The sequence below is a fragment of the Gadus morhua genome, chromosome 17 (genome assembly GCF_902167405.1).
Source record: "Gadus morhua chromosome 17, gadMor3.0, whole genome shotgun sequence".
Lineage (NCBI taxonomy): Eukaryota > Metazoa > Chordata > Actinopteri > Gadiformes > Gadidae > Gadus > Gadus morhua.
Genome location: NC_044064.1, coordinates 4,515,402 through 4,538,065, shown reverse-complemented (window position 1 = coordinate 4,538,065; position 22,664 = coordinate 4,515,402). Strand labels below are relative to the sequence as shown.

Here is a 22,664-nt window from a genome sequence, read left to right as displayed (position 1 = left end):
TCACGTCATCGTGAAAAGACACAACACCATTTTCTCAAGTTAGTTTAGGTTTATTCAGTCGAAACGTTTTCACAGTAAAAAAAAAAACGAAAAAAAAAACACAAAACACAATTTACATCGAATCCACGATGTAATGACAACCGCGGCAAATACAACAGAAATCAACAGAAATCAAACAGTAATATATATACATATATATATATATGTATACATAGATCAGTTCAGGGGTGGGTGTCCGTGGTCAGGGGACTTGGCGGCGGCGGGGTTTGCGTTTCAGCACCCTGTTGATCCACTCCATGTAGTTGGCCACGCGGGTGTAGACGCCGGGCTTGCCCTGCCTGCAGCCGTGCCCCCAGCTGATGATGCCGTACAGGAAGCTGACGTCCCCTTGGGAGCACGCCAGCGGACCCCCGGAGTCTCCCTGGTTACGATGACACACACACACACACACACACACACACACACACACACACACACACACACACAGGAAGACACACACACACACACACCAGACAATGAATGGATAGTAGACGATATAAACACACAGGCAAACACACACACATACATGTAGACACAAAAAACACACACACACACACACATTAGAAAATGAACGATAGTAGACAATATAAATGAACAGGCAGACATACACACACACATGCCAACTATTCCCAACTATTCATTGTAGAAAGCATAAACAGAAATACATCCATCTGACACATATTCCTCACTTAAACACACACACACACACACATACACACACACAGACACACACGTCATTATGAAATACCCAACGATGAATTCATAGTAGCAATATAAACACACACACGCACACACTTAAAAAGCCCAAACATTAAAAGCAGAACACACACAGCCAGGATTCACACACACACACACACGCACACACACACACACACACAGACACATAAACACACACGTCATGACGAAATACCCAACGATGCATTCATAGTAGAAAATATAAACACACACACACTTAAAAAGCCCAAATATTAGAAGCAGAACACACACACTCACTCACACACACAGACACACGCGCACACACAGACACACACAACAAACAAACTGCCTGCCAGATCGTTGTGCACGAGTAAGCAGGAACAGATCATCCATGAATCGGCACTCATTCCCCTCTCGTCATGTTTAAAGAGATAGGGAGAGAGGGGAGGGGGGGAGGGGAGAGGGAGGAGAGGGGGGAGGGGGGGGAGAGGGAGGAGGGAGGGGGGAGGAGGGGGAGGAGAGAAGGGAGGGGGGGGGAAGGGAGGAGAGGGGGGAGAGAGGGGGAAGAGAGAGGGGAGAGGGAGGGGAGGGGGGGGAGGGGAGAGGGAGGAGAGGGGGGAGAGAGGGGAGAGAGGTGAGAGAAGGGAGAGGAGAGGGGGGAGAGAGGGTGAAGAGAGAGGGGAGAGGGGTGAGAGAGGGAAGGGAGAGGGGGAGAGGGGGGAGGAGGGCGGAGGCAGAGAGGGGAGAGGGGGGAGAGAAGGGAGAGAGGGTGAAGAGAGGGGAGAGAGGGGGAAGAGAGGAGGGAGAGAGGGGAGGGAGGGGAAGGGGGGAGAGGGGAGAGGGAGAGAGGGGTGAGAGAGGGGGGGAGGGGATAGGGAGAGAGGGGGGAGAAGGGGAGGAGGGGAGAGGGAGAGAGGAGAGGGAGAGAGGGGGAGGGAGGGCAGAGAGGAAGCGGGGGGAGGAGAGAGAAGGAAGAAGAGGGGGAGAGAGGGGAGTAGGAGGAGATGGGGGAGAGGGGGAGAGAGGGAGGGGGAGAGAGGGGAGGAGGGGAGAGGGGGAGAGAGTGGAGAGGGGGGCGAGGAGGGGGGGAGGGAGGAGAGGGGCGATGGGGATAGGGGGAGGGGGGCGGAGCCTACCTGACAGGCGTCGACGCAATTGCCGTTTCCAGCGCAGAGCATGTTGGAGGTCACATGGTCTCCGTAGACCTCAGGACGGGTGCAGTAGTCCTGAGGCACCAGGGGCACCCTGCCCTCCTGCAGGGTGGAGTACTGCGTCCTCGCTGGGGGGAGAGAGAGAGAGAGGGGGGTGGGGGGAGAGAGTGGGAGGGGGGGGGGAGGGAGGGAGGGGGGGAGAGAGAGAGGGAGGGGGGAGAGAGAGAGGGTGAGAGGGAGGGAGGGGGAGAGAGAGAGGGAGGGGGGGGAGAGAGAGAGAGAGAGAGGGAGCGGGGGGGAGAGAGAGAGGGGGGGAGAGAGAGGGGGGGAGGGGGAAAGAGAGGGAGGTGGGGAGAGAGAGAGGGGGGGGGTGAGAGAGAGAGAGAGACAAGTCAGTGACTGGATGACACAAGGGGCGTTCATCCACCGAGTCCTGAGGCGGCCATCTTGGTTCTGGAGGCCTGGACGGGGGGACTTCCAGAACCTGCTCAGCGGGTTTTGTCAGCCTTTAGTTGTTTGTTAGTTTGTCAGCTTGTTGTTAGTATTGGCTTTGTCGTCAATATTCTGGAAAGCACTTGTATGCCGTCACATTCCTGTGGTTCAGCTAGAGACGTGTGGGGACTACCGACTTATGACAACAATAAGGAACAGCAAGCCTTATTTTTTTGCATTGTCGTAAATGTATTTTTGCTACATTCAAGTGACAGATTGATCGGGGCAAAGCTATCGGCTGTCACTGTATATACAGCGATCCATATAGTACACACACATCCTGTTGTGACTGTGGAACAACCCATTCCCTGCGTAGATAAATATCACAAAGTTGGTATTGGTCGTAACCATGGGGATAACAACCCCCCCCAAAATCTTTATCAGTGGGCTCACTGGCTCTTTAAAGGGCCCGTATCATACCACCAGGTGTGAGCGTGATTAGCCATTACAAGACGCTTTGAAAATCGGCCCCTTCTGACATCACAAGTGGGCGTGTCTGTGGTATAATATGGTACCTTTATGCCCGTGTGTTAGTGTGCGTGCGTGCGTGCGTGCGTGCGCGTGTGAGTGTGTGTGTGTGTGTGTGTGTGTACACGTGTGTGTGTGCGTGTGTGTGTGCGCGTGTGTGTGTGCGCGTGTGCGCGTGTGTGTGCGCGTGCGTGCGTGCGTGCGGTGCAGACGGTGACTCACCCTCCTCCATGTGGCCCCAGCCGCTGATGGAGCAGCAGAACCCGTCCTGGAACTTCATGTCGGGCTCGGGGAGGCAGATGGGCCGGATGAACTGGGACTTCTTCACGCAGACGCCGTTCACCTTCGTCAGCTTCACCAGCACTTCAGGAGCAGAGGAGAGAGAGGAGAGGGGAGGGGGGGGGGGAGACGGTAAATAGAGCGCTAGACGCTACACTCACACCCCCCCCTACACACACACACCCACCAGACTTGGGGACTCCACAGCATTGATTACTCAGTGGGTTGTGTGTGTGTTTGTGTCCGCATTTTGTGTTCTTTACGTGGCCATGTGTTTGTGGGTGTGTTTATTTTTTTTAACGTTTGCATGTGTGTGAGTGTGTGCATGTGTATGTAAGCGTGCAGGTGTGCATTTTGGTGTTTTGGCATCGGCATGTGTATTTGTGTGCATGCGCGTTTTGGAATTTTTGCGTGTGTGTGTTCAGTTGTGCCCTGCTGTTCTCTGACACACAGCTGTGCACGCAGTCTGTGTGTTCCTCAATGGGGGGGGGGGGATCTCCTGTTTATGTGAGTCACTTAAATTGTGGAAAGTGTGTGTGTATGTGTGTGTACATATTTTCGTGTTTTTATGTGAGTGCGTGTGTGTGTACATATTTATATCTTTTTATCTGAGCGTGAGCATGTGTGTATGTGTGCACCTGCACAGTGTGTGTCTGTGGACGTGTGTGTGTGTGTGTGTGTGTGTGTGTGCGTGTACGTGCGTGCACTGTGTGTGACTGTGCACGTGCACCATGTGTGTCTTTTGGCGTACGGTGTGTGTGTGTGTGTGTGTGTGTGTGCGCGCGTGCGCGTGTGTGTGTGTGCGTTGCCCCTTACTGATGTCGTGCAGAGTGGGATTGAAAACGGAGAATTTTTCATGGGGGACGTAGCGGTCCACACCGAAGGTCCGGCTGTCCGGACCCGAGACGTTGAAGTTCTGCTGGCCCAGGACCACCCGGATGGTAGACCTCAGGGGGCTGTGGGGGCACACAGCGTCAGCGCACTGAAACCGTCCACACGGTTCACCTCAATTGCAAATTGACACATTTGCAATTTGAGAATAGAATGATTTCGCGAAGGATGCCTTATTTTTTTTATTTTTTTTTTGGGGCCCACGACCACCAACCATTGGCCCTTTGGAGGACAACTTTATTTTTATTCAGGCATAGGTTCAAACAGGGAGGGATTCCTTATAAGCGTTGACGTTATTGTTGATCAAACACACCCACGCACAATTTCGCTTTTTACAATCTCACCGTTGATGGCAGTGTGCTGCTGAGCCCATAAGACAATGAGAGGTTATCAAGGAAATTTGCAAGGGGGGGGCTGCGATTCAGTCGGTTGCAATACTCCGCCCCACCACTAGATGGCACCAAACCCTCCCCGCTGCCCCTTTAACCCGGAAAAAGCGTCTCAATTACAACCAAACATGGTGTCGCGCGTTGGTTCAAGCGTTTAAGCGCCGGCTCACTTGTTCAGGAAGCAGTGGGCCGCCGTCAGCACCCAGCAGGAGGCGATGAGGGTCCCGCCGCAGAAGTCGGTGCGGCCGGAGTAGATGGCGGCCATCCAGGGATGGGCCCCCGGGAGCGCCGAGGACCCCCCGATGATGCGCCCCCGGGCGATCCTCTTCTTGTGGCGCCGGCCGCACGAGGGCGTCTTGAAGGGCCGAGTGGAGATGGTTTGGGTGATTCCGGGGCGATGGTTGGTGAGCACCATCCTGCGAAAGGCTGAGGGGGGGGGGGGGGGGGGCAGAGGGCAGGTGGGGGGGAGTTAAAGGTGGTGTAGGTATGATTTGAGAGAGGTGACGTGAGAGACGAGAAGAGAGAGAGCCGATGCTCGCTCCATTCCGGCACGTTTCTCCGCCGTTGAGAAGTGTTGCATTGTGGGATTGACAGGCAAGACGGATTCCCACGAGCTGATTGGTCAGAGACGAGCCAGGGGGGATCTTAATGTAACCTGGCTCACACAGTGGTTTCACTCACTAATAGTCGGCGGATGGCAAGGCCATTTCTAGTCTTTCAGTCTTCACCGTCCTGTCGACAAAGGCTGAGAAGGCCATAAAAATACATATATCCAAAAAGTCAAGAATGACAGGACGGGGTGAAACGCTGGGAGCGTAGCCAGTGATCTCTCGACGCATACTAAATCTTTTTAAAATCTTTTTTTAAATCTATAAATAAGCTGTCGCACGGTTGCACTACATTGATATGTTTATATCAATATGATATACATATATACACAGGGTGCGATTTGTGAAAAAACCAGAGGGGGGGATAATTTTGAGAGACATTTTATTCAGGAAAAATAACCACACAACAGTGTGAAAACTTATGAAAACAGTTGATCTTGTGACCTTGTGTATCTAAACCTTACACTTAGGCTTCATAACGTAGGCGGTAGGCCTATTTTGAACGTGAACTTAACCACTGCATTTGCAGAAATATTTTCTCATAGCTAATATTGTTTTTAAATGTGCCAAATAAAAAAAAATATTTTTTTTTTCCCGATATCAGTTCAACAGAAAATATGAAATACCACAATGTGCTGTCAAGACGTTTTTTTTTTTTTTATGGGTTAATCGGGTAGACTATTAGGTCAGACTACGAAAACAGTCCGCTCTGATGACGCACTTCAGCCTCTTTTTTTTGCTTTCCTGTTGGCGGATCGATAGCAGCGTGGTGACCCTGCTTCAACCACATCTCTGCAAATCTGCGGGCCGGGAAGGAAGCAACATCTGGTGCATTTACAGAGATGAAAAGCAGATTGTGCAGTGTGGACACATTCGTTCTGTTTCTGCCATCTGTAAGAATGTGGTTCATGGCGCTGAAACCTCTTTCACACTCGGCTGTGGACACTAGGAGCGTGGAGACAGCGGTGAGAACTTTGCGCATGCTCTCTCCTGTGACACCGTGACATTTAAACTCATCGAACTCCTTCAGGAGTTTGGGACTGGTTGCGGCCTCAACAGCAAGAGTTTTGTGTATGGCGAGAAGTTTTTCATCGCCGTAGAGGATGCGCTCGTCTTCATCAGATGGCCAGTTTGATGGATTTAGAGCGGCGGCGGCAGAGATTATCCCGTTGTCATCCAGCCTGCGCTCACGCGCGACGCCTCTGACTCGCTCCCGGTAGATCAAAATCACAGCACAATCAAAATGAAGACGGACCCTGTGTATTTTGGTTGTTAATTATTACGATGTAATGGTGAAAATACTTTGGGTGGGGGGGATAATTTTTATCCCCACCGAGGATAAAAATAATTCAGCAGAGGGTAGGACGTGTAAACCAGAGGGGGGGATAATCCCCACCATCCCCACCGGCAAATCGCACCCTGTATATACATATATATATATATATGTTTTATGATTAAATATTTGGCTGACGCTTTTTTCTAAAGCGACATAGGCCTACATCTAAAACAATCACTGTAAACATAATCGTTTAAGGAAAGAATGTTAATAGTAAACACAAAATATCAATACAAAGTGTCAAGACAGAAATTTTAGACCGCTGCTGCAGCCACAGTCAGAGATGCAGTCTATAAGGTCCCTAAGATATATACATATCTAATGTATTCATACATTGTTTATGCAGGATATATATGTCATTGTTTCTTCAACTTAAAAATAGCTGACCGTTATTTTTCACCTTCTCTGGGATTATGTTCCCAGTTTTCTCGGATGTCTGGTCACTTAAAGCATATCAGAATATTCTATTAGTGTTAAGCCAACTATGAATAATAAAACACGCCAAACGATGTGTCCTTTATCATAGCTACACGTATGACAAAAAACAGCATGAAAATCTGTGGTATTCAGTGAGGTATGATTAATTAAATGCACCGATTACAGTGGAGTGGAGCGGATGACCACTCCCGCGTCTCGTCAGCGCCGGTAGGCGGTAGCGTTCAATGCTCCGTCTATGATATAAGATGTCTATGGTGACAAGCATGTCACACAATTAATGGAGGATAAACGCTGTGTATTTTTCTTGATTTATTTCGTAATGATAATATTCTATTAATAGTTGGCAGATATATTCAAATGAATATTTCACGGAGGGGCGGGGCCCTAGCGCCCCCTATTGACCCACCGCCACTGGTCGTGAGAGTTGCTGGTGTTGTAGTTCCTCGGACAAACGGATGAACAAAATGTTTGCAATGAGTTTCGGCTTTGGATATGGATAAACGTAGGCTAGAAATCTAGTCGCCTCTAGCGGGAGCAAATTTAATTTGCAGCCAGGGAGGTCTAGCCTTCTGTCGTCGTTTTTCGCTGCTGGAAACCGAAAAAGGGACAGGCCAGTCAGATCGTGAGGAGTGGAATCGAGCCGAATGACGACAGAGCTGCGACGGTTCCGTGTTAGAGGTAAACAATAATGGCTGCTTCTGCTGGTGAACAGCTGTCTGTCGACTCGGCTTTGGTCGCGACTCTTCAAGACTTCAAGTTATCATTTTCTTTGAGCAATGAACAAAGAACTGCACTGAAGTCTTTCCTTGAAAAGAAAGATGTATTCGGATTTTTGCCGACCAGATACGTTAAAAGTTTGATTTTAGAGCGAGGGAAATTTCCGTCGCACTGCCTACGTCACCTTCTTCGTTGCTCTGATTGGTTGTAGAACTATCCTATTGCGTGCAGAGGGAACTTGAAAGACAACGGTTTATCCCGCCCACACTGCCCCCGTACGAGACCAGACCCAATATCTTTCCGATATGGGTCTGGCTTGCCAGGCTAGGATAAACGGGGATTGAAAGAAGACACGCTGTTGATGGACGGAGGGGTCGAGGAGGACGAAATGGAATAATGAAGTCCTGCAGGTGGGCAGGGGCTCATCCGTGCGAAACAGGATTTATTTTTATAAAAATACAGAAAAGTTAGGGGAAAAAATCTGTTGAAATCATTGTACACTGAACAAAGTGAAATCATGAAATTAATCCAACGCGTGTTTAACAAACACTAAAAAATGTTGCAGAAAAATCTGCAGCCTCATCACAGGGGGATGATGTCAAAACTAGTTTCATAGATTTGTTAGAAGAAAACGCTACATGGCAGCATTGATTGCTTAATGCCCAACAGGTGCGCAACCCGGCCCATAGCCCCAGCGAGTCGGCTCGGTTGCGCACGGCACGCAAATGCGGCACACGGCGGACTCAATGTAACGAGCCGTCATTGAATGAAGCTGAAGTTATTATTTTGCTTTTTAAAATCGAAAATTTGCTTTATGTTTTCACCTGTTAGCGACAAAGGACTGAATCTGTGATTTAATGTGATATAGTTAAATTGAAGAAGATTGTCATGCGAGTTATTGTATACCACACAATGGTGATTTAGCCAATGGCCCACTGATGAAAGCCCTTCCATTTGAAGTTTGAAGACCTGCTGAATAAAGTGCTTGGGACCCAGCTTCAAGTCCTGCTTATGACTGTTGTTTTTCAACCACAGTCATGTCGAATATAAGTAAGGAATAATCACCGAGAGGCCGGGCAATAAACAGTTTGATATGCCCGGCTCGTGGACGGCTTACCGCCCGAGACGAAGTCGAGGGCGGTAACCTTCCGCGAGCCGGGCATATCAAACTGTTTATTGCCCTGCCTTGAGGTGATTATTCCGTTTATTCTACTTCGCGCCGCCAACATAATAAAACAATTCAAATACTTTAATAATTAGCCTTTTTCTTATTCGTATTGCATGCTTATTAAATGTATACTCTGTTTAAGTTCATCTCCCTCGAAAAGTAGTTCCCTTTAGAACTACGGTGAATAACGTTAGCTCAGCTGTAGCCTACAGGTAACTTGTTTCTATAGCAACCACACAAGGCTGGATCTGATCACTAGTTCAATAACGTAGTTGCTACATTCGTATCAAGTCAGTTTTAATGTCGATCGATCAAACATGCACTCCTTGGTTTATTTTTACTATGGACCTCATGTTGGAAACGTATGTGATAGAAAACGATATAAGCGGCGTATTGATCTACAGTGCTCAGTCAGCAGCAAGTAGAACCGACAAGTCAGCGGGCAATATGCCGGATTAATGCACCCCTCCCAGCCAATCAGAATCGAGCATTCTTAAATGAAGTAGAATAATGTCAAATATTCTTCTGGCAATCTCCAGCGCTGTGGCGAGCTCCCGGTCATCAGCCTGAGGTCCTGGGTTTGAGTCACTTAACAATGTACTAATTTAGCCTCAATGCCTTGATGGGCGATTGCTCTTGGTTGGGGGGGGGGGGGGGGGGGGGGGGGCTCTTTAATAATTTATTAGGAGGTTTTTTAGAGCATCCTCCAGTTTATCAAAAACATCTGGAGATCAGTCAGTTTATGAACGTTGATCTATTGAATCGAGTCCCAGAGCAAGCATTAGTACCGGGCACCCTCTAGTTATGTATGCGTCTAAACAACTGCATCCAAGGGTAAATGTAGTGTATTAGGGATATTTCCCAGTGTCACTATATGAAAAGGCTGGAGATAAAATATAGGCCTCCCTACACCTTCAAAGGAATTTAAAGGGATACGGAGAGGTATATGAAAATTTTTTACCCAGATTGAGACGATTTGTTTAATCCCAAATTCATCATTGTGCGTCAAGAATGCGAATTCCCCGGGTTAGCCGTGAAATTTGATTTTAGAAACAATGTCGTTCAATTTAATGTGACTTATAAGCTTTAACCAATCCCAGTGTCTTGGTGGTGCAAGTGAGAGAGCTGTTTGTTGTCTGTTCTGGAGACGTGGGTTCAAGTACCCACTTCTGCACTAACCTTGGAATCCTACTACGATTTTGAAAACATGTAAATGTCTAAAATGTCATTGACAACTATAACTTTCGACCATGTCCTAGTAAGTGTCTTGGTGGTGCATGTGAGAGAGCTGTTGGATGTCAGTTCTAGAGACCGGGGTTCAAGCCCCACCTGACACACTCTCCCCTGGAACTACCTGACACACTCTCACCTGGGTCCACCTGACACACTCTCACCTGGAATCCAGGTGGGAGTACAACATTTTTGTTAAAGTAAAGGAGAAACTTTTATCAAAACGTCCCCTCCTCTGGGTGTTTGAGCTGTTGAGGATCTGTTCTGGAGTCATCGGTTTGACTCCTACGGTGGGGGGTCTTATGGGAACAACTCTCTGCTGATTGGGTCCATTCTCTCACACATTCATTTCGAATGACTGTCTGTGAGAATGGATGGCTGTGAATGAGTGCACTCATTCACAGTCATCCATTCTCCCAGACAGTCATTCCCACTCACCCATTCATTCCCAATGACTGTCTGTGTGAATCGATGTCTGCGAATTAACTGATTCACAGACACATCCATTCACACAGACATTCACACTCATCCAATCACCAGAGAGTGATTCTCACAAAACCCCCAATGGCAGGAATCGAACCGGTGTCTCCAGAACAGATCCTCAACAGCTCTATCACCTGCGCCACAGAGACACCGACTTAGAAACGGAGAGAGTTCATTGTTGACCCTACAATACACATGACATTGTTGGAAAATGTCTCCAATCAAAGGTGAGTGTTCCTGACAGGATTTGAACCCAGGTCATATACACGACTCAAGAACAGAACACATACAGCTCTATCCACTGCCCCACTGGGTCAGACTTAATCACAGTTCATAATTGATTTAACAATTCACAAGAAGCAATGTCGTGTGAAATTGAATGTCAATAATATCATACTTATTAGCCGTGAGTGCGGCGACTCAGACCTGAGTCTACAGAGCGTTAACCAACAGCCCTGACCGCTGCACCACCAAGACGCTAACCAGAGCATGTTTGGAGGTTATACTTGACTTTACTATTCACATTACAGAGAAATAAGATGTATCCATTAAGGTACCTCTTGAACCCTGGTTCTGAGCAGGGAACCTGAACAATAGTGTCTGAAAGCTCATCATAAAGGTCAGCTTCTTATTAGCCGTGCGTGCGGGGACTCAAACCTGCACCTGCAGAGTGTTAACCCACAGCCCTGACCGCCACACCACCATGACTCAGATCAAGATGTTTTGGAGGTTATACTTGACTTTACAATTCACACAGTCTAGAAATAAGAGGTGTCCATTAAGGTACTTACTCCATCAGGGGACTTAAAGCCTGGATCTAAGCGGTGAACAGAATCTAGGCTCAGCAAGAAAGGATGAGCAAATTCTTAATCCCCGTGAGCTGGGACTCGAACCTGCGTCTGAGTTTTGATGATTTGACGATTTTGTTGATGGCGGTTAGATAAATAAAATAAAGCAATTATATGGCTCCTCCACCCCCCCCCCCTCCCCTTCCCCCTCCACCAACACCACCACCAGTCCCCCCCCCCCCCCCCCCCCCCCCTCCCCCTCCTCCCGGACTAAAGCAGCCAGAACCTTCCATTCCCTGCTGAGGCAGTCGAGACCCTTTTAGTTTCAGTTTCACTTCAGAGCGGGCGTGATATTTAAGGCGATGATTGGCACGCTCCGTCGCCCGCTCCGTTCCGTCACACATCGCCCGCGTCTCCACCTCCTCCGCCCGCGAGTGGAACTAAACGCGGCGCACCCTGTTGGCAAGGCACCGCAGGGGGTCTCTGAACAGCCTCGGCTCACAGCGTCGCTGGCACACCAGATTATTATCATTTTTTCACACATCAAGGGTGAATTAGTCAGCGGTGAACTCCCCGTGCAGGGCTGGTGATGACGGACGAGACCCGCTCGTTAGTAGAGCGCCGTAATTGGATGGATATGCCTGATGAGCTGCTGGTTAGTTTGCAACCGATTCGACCGTCACAAAGAAACAACGCTTTTGTAGTTAACCTATGCTGTCCTGAATGAAGGAAACAGATATCTTTGAAAATTTTCTGTACTCTGATAATTATATATTCATATATGTATCTGTTTAACTGAAGTCTTAGGTCGGTCAGCTTAAATAAGCCGTCTGTCCGTGGTCATTGGCCGCTTCTTGTCAGCATCACAGGGAGTCAATCAAAGGCTGATCGCAGATGAAAGGCAGAGGCAAACCTTGGATGGCAAAAACTGTCAATTCAAAGGTCAATAAACTCACGCACATGCGCAGTCACACACACACACAGACACATGCGCAATGGTTCCGGGTTCGAACCCTAATGTCTGCGGCCTACCTGAAGGCCTCCTTGAGCAACGGCTGTTCTGTGACTCGGTCATTGCGGTATCCTAACATGTATTTGGAAGTGGGAGAACCCAACGCACTAGTTAGAAACACACACACCACACACACACACACACACACACACACACACACATCACACACATCACTGTCAAAAATACCAGATAAAAACCCAGCATCGCAGCTCCATTTCAGATGCGTTCAACAGGGTTATCCTCCGCATCTACTTAAAGACAGGGAGACACCATTCTAAACACACTGAGCTTACCTCTCTTAACATCACATAAGCCTCATAGAATGAGTTCCTCAATATTACTTTGGCCAAATTGTGACATCTAACCGAGCTCTAACCTCCTAATGCTGCTGATTCTATGGGCCTTATTGGCTTTATCCTAAGCCAATCAGAGTGCCTTTTACATCCCATAATCACTATCTGCCTAAGTCATCTATTTGACATCGTGACGCTAAATATAAGATGAACCTTAAAATGTAACTTTCATAAGATTATTCTGCGAGGCTAACGATCAACAAGAACAACAGGAACAACAACAAGAACAACAAGAACCTTAACTGTACTTAACTGTGTAGCGACTGCAGTAGCTGCTATCATGGCTGGTTAGCCTAGCGATTGTTGTACTTGAACATCCTTACTGTACCGACAGCGATATATCGTTGCACTTCTTATGACAAATGTCGCTTTGGATAAAAGCGTCTGCTAAATGCCCTAAATGTAAAGAACCCCAGCACAACGACGGAGGGCGTTTCCTTGGTACTCACTGACGCTGCTGCACGTCGGGACGTCGCAGGGCTCCCAGGAGATGGCGCCGCCGTCGAGGACGTAGCACCAGGGCCGTGTGTCCCCGTCGGGGTTCCTGCAGACGGACCAGAGCCACGGTCGGTCACACACAGACGACAGGGGACCCCGTTGTGGCTCATCAGCACCGTGTTAGAGGGGTGACGACATGCCACCGGGTGGGAGTGTGATCGGCCGTTACAAGCCGTTACAAAAACCGCCTTTTCCTGTGCCTTAGTGACATCACTGATGGGCGTGTCCACCGAGATGAAAGATGGCTAGATAAGCAACGTTTGCCACAGTCCACTGGGTAGGCTGGTAGATTGATCTATCCAGCATACCTCTAGGTGGATAGATCCTAACCCCTAACCCTAACACTAACCATGAAAGGGTTGATTTTCAAATGGCTTGTAATGGCTAATCACACTCACACCCGGTGGCACGATATCACCCCTTAAACGTATGACCCCCCTTATCAACTTATCATCGATGATAAGGGGGGTCATACGTAGGGATCGACCGATATATCAGTCGGCCGATATTCACGTTTTTTACGCGTATCGGTATCGGCCGATACGCGGCCGATTTTTTTTTTTTTTTTTTTTTTTTTTTTTTTTACTTGTTCTACCTCACCTGTTTTTACTATTTGTTAAATATATTTTTTTATATTGAAGTTCAATAAATGTTCCTTTTTTTTAATTGAGACTTGTAACATTTGTTATCAGTGTAATTTTTATGATTGAGGGAGCAAAAAAAAAAAAAATCAAGTATCGGCTCTAAATATCGGTATCGGCGTATCGGCGTATCGGCTAAAGCTGATGAAAAAATATCGGTATCGTATCAGCCCTAAAAAATCCGTATCGGTCGATCCCTATACGTTATACTTGAATAAAGGCGCTTGAAAAAGGTGCTTGATTAAAGGCTTCTAATGCTTAATAAAGGGGCTGGGGGTCTTATTTTGAGTGTGATCCGTAGAAAGTTTCACAGCCATCCTTCCACCGTTGAACTGCTCTTTGAGAATATGTGTTTTCACTGCACGGCTGCATCTATGTGATATAATTTAGATTTTAGGCAAATTTCTGACCAATCAAGATTCCTCTTTCCCGATTGGTTTGGGGAATCCATCTACCCTGTCACTCAAAAGTGCGTGAATGTAAATATAGGAAGGGAGGGAAAGGGAGAGTGCGATTTTCTTTGGTTGTTTAGTTTCAAAAACCTTGCTCACTTCTGCCCTTTTATGCTCTCTCTATCTCTCTACGACTCTCCGATCATACCTACAGCACCTCTAATTCCCCATAAGGATGGGACTCCACGGACTATGTAAATATTAGTTTGAGCGTTGCCCCGATAGTTTATACGTTGTGCACTGGTGTGGCGGACTGGTTTATGGTTTGTTTGGACTGGTACGTTTGTGAGGCCGGTGGTGCCGGGGACGTGATTTGAACTCAAGCTTTTGTTTGAATCTATACATATATATATATTGTGGCAGACGAATGGGAGGAGTGGTGATTGAAGGGAGATATGTGGCAGCACTCTGGCTCCACCCCCAAGCCTTACATGGACTTCCTCCCTTAACGACGCAAGCCTGAAGAGCATTAGGCAGGAGTGCTTGGGGATGAAAGGGAGAGCGTCCCACGTGGGGCCTAGCATCCTACAGAGAGCGTCTTAGTGAGCTTCTGTGAACGTTGTACGGCCAAGAGAGTGAGAGACCTGGAACTTTATCGATTACCGGTGTACCGACCGCTTTGTTTGAGGACCCTCCCGGTGAAGACTCCTGGACACAGACTACAGACTTTGGATTACCTTTTTCCCCACCCTGGGGATAACTATTTACCCTGTAAATAAGTCATCCTTCTGAACTGCTTTGTGTGTTGCGTCGCTTTATCTGTTTAACTTGGTGGCGTGGAAACCCCACGACCACTGGCCCGCTTCAATATATATATATGCATACACATTCATACATACGTTGATACATGCATACATTCTCTCACACACATCAGTGTCACAAACAGAGAATGTTTCTATCTTATATTGCTCTTTCGCCTCTCTCATGTTTAAACATATTTGATGGTTTTCTTACTCAGTCGCACAAAGATACACACACACGCTCATCATTTATATTTTCTCTCTTGTTCACATGCACACACCATTCCCCCTGATTCTCTCTCTCTCTCTCTCTCTCTCTCTCTCTCTCTCTCTCTCTCTCTCTCTCTCTCTCTCTCTACACCTCTACTCCCCCCCTCCTCACCTGCAGTAGTTGTGGGCCCCCAGGCCCTTGCCGCGGGCCCCCTCCACGGTGCCCAGGTGCAGCTCGTTGTGCAGCAGGTCCGAGTTCCAGGGCAGGCATCGGGCCCCGGACAGGGCCACGCCCACCACGCCGCGGTAGCCACGCCCCCGGCTGCTGTAGCACTTGGTCTCAGCCTCTGTGGGGTGGGGGGGGGGGGAGGGAGACACCCGACAACCGTTGTCATGAGCCCACGTGCGTCGTCTAGCGCGTTAAGCTACAGCTGACGGCTGTCTCGCGGTGTCACGGCGAGAACTGCAGTTTGTGCAGGTTTTTTTTTTAATCCGTCGCAACACGTTGAAAATGTGTTTTGTTCTTTTACGACCTCACCGCCACCCAGCCCATGAGAGGGTTGTGATGGGGGAGTGTAGAAATGGGTGAGTTTGGAAATAGGTGCGCGCGTGTGTTTAGGAATGTATGTGTGTGTGGTATGTGTGTGTGTAAACTGTGTGTGTATGTGTGTGTAAGAGATGATGTGATGTGTGAGGGTGTGTTTGTGTGTGTGTGTGTGTGTGTGTGTGAGAGAGAGTGAGAGAGATCATAGTGTGTGCGTGTTTCTGTGTGTGTGTGTGTGTGTGTGTGTGTGTGTGTGTGTGTGTGTGTGCGTGTGTGTGTGCGGGCTGGCGGGCGAGCGAGAGAGAGAGAGAGGATGTGTGAGGGTGTGATGAAAGGAAGCAATGACTGAGTCAAATGTCAAACTCACAAACACACACACACACCAGACAATCACACACGCACACACACACACACACACACACCTTAAAACACTTAAATACTTTTCGGACTGATGTGTGGATTACTGGTTCGACCGCACATAATTCCTTGATCCCTACATTCTACATTCCCATTTAATCATTTATCTCATCTGAAGCAACTTGCAGCTGGAGAGGCTGAGAACCACCCATTAACTAAACACACCGATCCAGGCCGCTGAGATAAAACAACTGACACACCTCACCGATCCAAAGCCCAGAGAAAAACTCATTAACTAACTTCAGCAATCCAAAGTACTGAGAAAAACTCATTAACTAACTACGCCCATCTTAAGTGCTGAGTACCACCCACAAGCGAACTACACCGATCCAAAGTATTGAGAAAAAAAACATCAACTAATTAAACCAATCCAATGCGCTGGGAACAACCCATTAACTAATTAAACCAATCCAATGCGCTGGGAACAACCCATTAACTAACTAAACCGAGCCAAAGCGCTGTGAACTGTGCGCTTTGGGAGGAACCCACACAGATTTTGCCCTGACGCTCAGCTTTCCCCGTGTTGAAACTTTCAGAGGCAGCCGCTCGGCGGCGGCAGCAAAGGGGCCAGCAGAGGGGCCAGGAGAGGGGCCACTAGAGGGGCCACTAGAGGGGCCAGGAGAGGGGCCACTAGAGGGGCCAGCAGAGGGGCCACTAGAGGGGCCAGCAGAGGGGCCACTAGAGGGGCCACTAGAGGGGCCAGGAGAGGGACCAGGAGAGGGGCCACTAGAGGGGCCAGGAGAGGGGCCAGGAGAGGGACCAGGAGAGGGGCCACTAGAGGGGCCAGGAGAGGGGCCACTAGAGGGGCCAGGAGAGGGGCCACTAGAGGGGCCACTAGAGGGGCCAGCAGAGGGGCCACTAGAGGGGCCACTAGAGGGGCCAGCAGAGGGGCCACTAGAGGGGCCAGGAGAGGGGCCACTAGAGGGGCCAGCAGAGGGACAAGGAGAGGGGCCACTAGAGGGGCCACTAGAGGGGCCACTAGAGGGGCCAGGAGAGGGGCCACTAGAGGGACCAGGAGAGGGGCCACTAGAGGGGCCAGCAGAGGGACAAGGAGAGGGGCCACTAGAGGGGCCACTAGAGGGGCCAGGAGAGGGGCCACTAGAGGGACCAGGAGAGGGGCCACTAGAGGGGCCAGCAGAGGGACAAGGAGAGGGGCCACTAGAGGGGCCACTAGAGGGACCACTAGAGTGGCCAGGAGAGGGACCAGGAGACGGGCCACAGAGGGGCCAGGAGAGGGGCCACTAGAGGGGCCCGTGGCAGGGGCCACGGGGTCCGTCAGACTCACCCAGGCTGCACAGGGGCCCGGAGAAGCGGGGCCTGCAGTGGCACACTCGGTCCCCGGTGTCGGAGATCTGTCGGCAGGTCCCCTCGTTCTCACAGGGGTTGGAGTGACACCCTGCGGCGGGGAGGGGAGGGGAGGGGAGGGGAGGGGAGGGGGTGTTGAGGGGGGGGTTAGAGGCACCTACGTCAACCGGAGACCCCTGGAGATCAATCCTGTCTGAAGTTCAAAGGGAACAGCCGCGACAGTGCGACGGCGGGACGGTATGTGAACCGGGGGGGGGGTTTGATGGCTCGGCCGTGTCGTCATGGGAACCTTATGCAGAGAATTCTGGGATGTGGTACTGTGTCTGAGAATGTTCTTCGAGCTCAACCTGATATCGGGGGCGAACCCACCTGACCTTAACACAAGCATGTGGTTCAGAAGAAGCAGGCTTTCAGATGTGTTTAATAACATTTACGTTAGCGCGTTTAGCGGAACGCTTTTATCCACCAAGCGACTTCCAATCAGGGCATTTGTCCGAAGAAAGTGAAACAACAATATATCGCTGTCGGTACAGTCAGGATTTTCATAGAAACAAGTGGCAAACACTGAGAATTGCAAGGTGAACCCATTCCCCCTATGCAAAAATAAATAAATAAATAGATAATAGCTAATTGTCTGCACCCATCGCCCCACATTCATAATCATAAGTCACCCACAAGGCTGTCTCGTTGGTACTAATCACTGCGACACAACAGGGCTGCTAAGTGTGTGTTGGATGTCACAAATCTCTTGAGCTCCAACTCCCTAAAGCGCGGGCAGACTGTTTCTCCATCCCTCCCGTCCCAGGCGAAGGTGGGGGGGCGAGGTGGTTGAGGTGGAGGCGGTGGAGGCGGTAGCTCCCAGACCGACAAGGTGTGGTGTGTCAAAAGTAATAAACAACTTGACAACTTGAGACACGGGGCTGAGTCAGATAAACAGGCTTTTCTTCCCTTCACACAACGTTTTTTCCCTGGTAACCATGGCGAAGCCATCAAAGGGAGGGCGTGGCCTCGCCTTTGATTCAGGGCATGCCCGCCGCTGAGAGAGGCCGCCTACGTCAGACGCCCCCGTCACCTCCAGGTGGAGGGAGAGGTTCAAAGAGTCCCAAAGCAGGGGAACCTGATACTGTCGAGAACAATTGGGAACCGAGGGAGCGAGACAAGACACAGAACAGAGGCCTCGAGTGTTTTAACGGCTTCCTGTCTGTTTGAGGAGGGAGATGAGTGTTGGTTTGATGTTATCTTGCTGGTTTAACATGGGCTGTTGGGGTATCGGGTTCACCAAAGCTGGTAAGAACCTGGGTGATGGATGTTATCGGCAAAAAGGTACCCGCAGGGGGACTATAACAATATGGTGATTTTTGCGTCCGCTTTACCCCGGGTTTTCTTTCGGCCGGAATTTAAACCAAACTTGTGTTTCGGAAACCAAAATTACGTTTCTGAAACCGAAATTACGTTTCAGAAACATGCTCATGATACTTTTTTTCCAGCTCAAGAAAAACCCTCAAAAGTGATTCAGAGGAAGGTTCCCGCCCACTCAAGTGTTTTCCGGATGAAAGCAACATTTAACCAAAACACAACAAGTACTACTTGTCGGGTTTCGATCCCACTCCCCACGGGACTGGAACCGAAACACACACAAAAAAACCCACATCCCGTGTCGACGCAGAGCGAGACTCACCTGTGTAGCGAACTCTTTCACACCTGGTCTCCCCGGCCACGCATGAGCACAGTTCCACGTTACGGAGGTGAATGCGTCCCCAGGACTCTCCTATGTCATAAAAGCGCAGGTGTCCTGTTTCGTAGCACTTGGCTGAAAAGACACGAAACGACAGAAACACAACAAAAAAAGAGCAACCGACACATGAGAGACGGGGAGCGGTACAACGGTCCAACGGAGCGTTAAATTGCAGACATTTAGGGTCAAGGGTGAACCACAAAGAGATATTTTCTTTAAAGTTCAACACGGTAGACATTTCAAGCGGGCGGTTTCGGGCCCGAGTTGGATTCAATGGTGTCAGTGTTTTGTTTGGGGATTCATTGTTGTTGCTTGGAAACAGATTTTCAATAAAGATAAGAACGCCACCTACTGTGCTCACACAGACGCCCGCTGAAGCTCTCCGGGCAGGAACACTCGAAGGAGTCCTTGTGGGGTACGAGGCTGCACAGGCCGCCGTTTTGACAAGGGTTCACCTGACACGGGTCCAGAAGACGTCTCCTCGACGAGTGGAGCACCACTTCACGAAGAAAACAACGACAACAGACGCACAAAGATGTTAAAACACAGGCCTGAGGGGCCACCGAAGGGACAGACTACGTGGAATAATCACACAGAAACGAAATCAGGGACGATATTCACCGTTGGGTTGGGAGACCACAGGCACACAGAAACCCCACTGGAAATCCCGGTCAAAGTTGTGTGTGAGGGAACACCTGAGAGTAAAACAAAGAAGTAAGGATTTGAATGTATTCCGCAATCAAATTCATTATTCTGCCAACGCAATGCCTTCCACCAGAACCGCTAGCAACGAACAACCCAATGTATACTCCGTTTTGAACAGGTCAACTTAGCTCGAACGCCGCTTTCAAATACAATGAAGAGATGAATTTCCCTTTTACATGCTTTTAGTGGGATTTGAAATTCAAACAAACCTCTCATCCTCTCCACACCACCACACACACCCAACCACCCACGCACGCACACCCACACACACACACACACACACACACACACACACACACACACACTAACAGACACACAAACACACGTCCAAAAAGTCATTCGCGAGATACAACCACTTTTGTGGATGATAAGGTGGCAAAGTTTCCTGCGCTGGACACCACACACATCAACCCTTGCACACGCCAACGAAAAAACACATTTCGGGGGGGAAACGGAACCACACGGGATTTTACACACATGCAGCACAGACTTAGCAACTCATATTGACCTTTGGCTTGCAAACGTTTTGTTTCAGGTCTGACAATGGCTTGCGTGTGGGGGAAGAACAGTTTGTGTAACCGCGTATTAATGCTCTTCATCTTCTGTTAAATAATCCTGCCACACTATATGAGTGTGCCGTCCTGGTTTTGTTTTAAATATTTATGTGTTGAATCATCTGGTGAAACACCTGCAACCCACATCTTGATTCGATTCAGATTCACTTTTGGAAATGAGACGCCAACTGCTTTTTTTTTAACAGCATCTGGAGTTGAAGAACATGATGAGGATTTTTGAGGATCATGATGAGGCTGCGTTTTTCCTTACATCAAATCATAAACTGTTTATAACTCATCGGAAAAAGAGAGTGTGTTTCTACATACACTCTGTGTATATTCAACAATTCCTCTCAAGGCATAAAACGTGTCAAAAAATCCTATTAAAAGGGCATGAAAGAACAAAGTTCATGCCATGACTTGAGGTGTCAGTTGCGAAACACAAAGAGCAATTTGGCAATAAGGTCCTAATGAATTCAGGGAAAAAACACTCTCACTGGAATGTATTGGATGGAAGGAAGCAAGGAAGCAAGGAAGCAAGGAAGGAAGGAAGGAAAGTGACGCAACCGCCGGTACGCACGTGTGTTCATTACTCAACGGTTGTCGAACACCACCAGACGCGAGTGGCAGAACACAGACTGCACCGTCATGATACACCTCGTTCAGTAACTCACCAAGGTCTGGACGATCGCACGGTGATGCACTGGTGGTGGATTATTCCACCCTGACGAAATGGGAAGGCACACTCTTTGCCCGACGTTGTCAGTGCTAGGGACAGACGGTTGCAACATGTATATACGTCATGAATGTCGACTGGGTAAAATTCCTCTGGGCATCTTAAGAAAGAGGAAGCATGTGAAATTGAGGTCATCACTTCAAAGTCATATCTCGGTTCTGTTAATGTGACCACATTAAACCTGCACTAAGTCACTTTTCTACTACTGCTATTTAAATTGTCTGCACTTGAAGGTTTTGACAGAATAAAAGGTTCCCATCCCAGAGTCAATCAGATTTTCTTCAATCAAATGTTTCTCTATGATTATTTTCTATTCCCGTCCACTTTTGCCAACCTCAGCTCCAACTCAAGCCACTGGAGACTGCTAAAGGCACACCTTAAATAGTGCAGGTTTAACGTGCCTCTGCATTTTAAATGCCTAGTCATTATTCATTCAAGTTAGAGGATAACCGCTTTGACCCAAATAAGAAAAGCAATGAAACACAGAATGTTAAAAAAGCATGAGCTGTATAATGTTAGGCAAATGCAAAAGGAGATGAGATGTACCACTACTATGATTATTATTATTATTGATGGAGAAGCTTCTGTCACCTACCTTTCGTCCTGTCCCGAGTGGTGTTCCTAGTATTTACTATCTCGTATCCAGGGAGGATAATCCGCTGAAACCGACGACAGATTTTAAAATCTTTATTTAACTTTTTTTTTAAGTTGCTGAAACTCAGATAACATTTTTCCATCACGACACTTACCGTCTTACTTGCACCAAAAACGCAAGGAACGAGCAGAAACATGAAGTATTCCATGGTGGACCCCCACATCTTGCTGTGTGTGTGTGTGTGTGTGTATACGTGTGGACCCCGGTTATTATCCTCTAGGTTGGATCCGCTGAATTCGTCACGTTATATCAGCCAGCTTCAGAGTCCCCTGTTGGCTTTCGTTCATGGGACCCTCGGGAGAACCTGCAAGCGCTGTCCTGTTCCTCGCGTTCCCAAAGCGTATTGAATGAACCCGTTCTGTCATTTGTTTTCTAGTCTACTTACGACATGTTATATCCGGAATCCGGATTGATCTCCCCTGCTGTCTGTGAGCCGGTGCAGAGTTGACGCCCCATGCGATTACACATCGGATTCTCTAGGACAGTATCAACGAGTCACGTCCTTCTGGATGACCCGAAAGAGACTATCCGGAGTGGACGAGTTGTGTGGGTGTGATTTCGTGATCCCCGCCCTCTCGAGTTGGGTCACCGTGAGTCTCTGTGGACTGTCAGCATTCCGTCAGTGGCATGCCCTGGCAGGATCCCCAATGGTCCTTCTCCTCCTAGCCTCTAATTTGAACCAGCTGCCACAATGTACTTCCAGATGCTACAGGGAAGAATGCACAAGAAGAGGACTTTCTAACAGTAGCACCAAAGGGGGATGGAGTGACCCTCTAGAGCAGAAATGTTAATTGCACCGTTCTTAAATTGACCGTTTTCAAACTAGCAGGATGCTGAGCCGATGGGTGGGAGGAGTCCAACACGTCGATCGATTGGATGTTTGTCCAAGTCTAGGCTCGACACATTTATTTTACATTGACCTTCAGGAGCTATA

The 22,664-nt window shown here is 48.7% G+C and overlaps 1 protein-coding gene across 1 annotated transcript; it reads right to left on the bottom strand.

The window, feature by feature from the left end:
* Positions 1-35: 35 nt before the first annotated feature.
* hgfac (HGF activator) lies at positions 36-22,487 on the bottom strand. Its single transcript, XM_030338112.1, has 14 exons — positions 21,825-22,487; positions 21,671-21,734; positions 21,014-21,107; positions 19,702-19,775; positions 19,433-19,579; positions 19,024-19,155; positions 17,326-17,436; positions 15,252-15,426; positions 12,988-13,082; positions 4,576-4,831; positions 3,942-4,081; positions 3,069-3,209; positions 1,872-2,014; positions 36-421 (listed from the first exon to the last, which is right to left on the bottom strand). Exons 1-14 carry the CDS (start codon positions 21,891-21,893, stop codon positions 242-244), a joined length of 1,821 nt encoding a protein of 606 aa, XP_030193972.1. The 5' UTR covers positions 21,894-22,487; the 3' UTR covers positions 36-241.
* Positions 22,488-22,664: the final 177 nt, after the last annotated feature.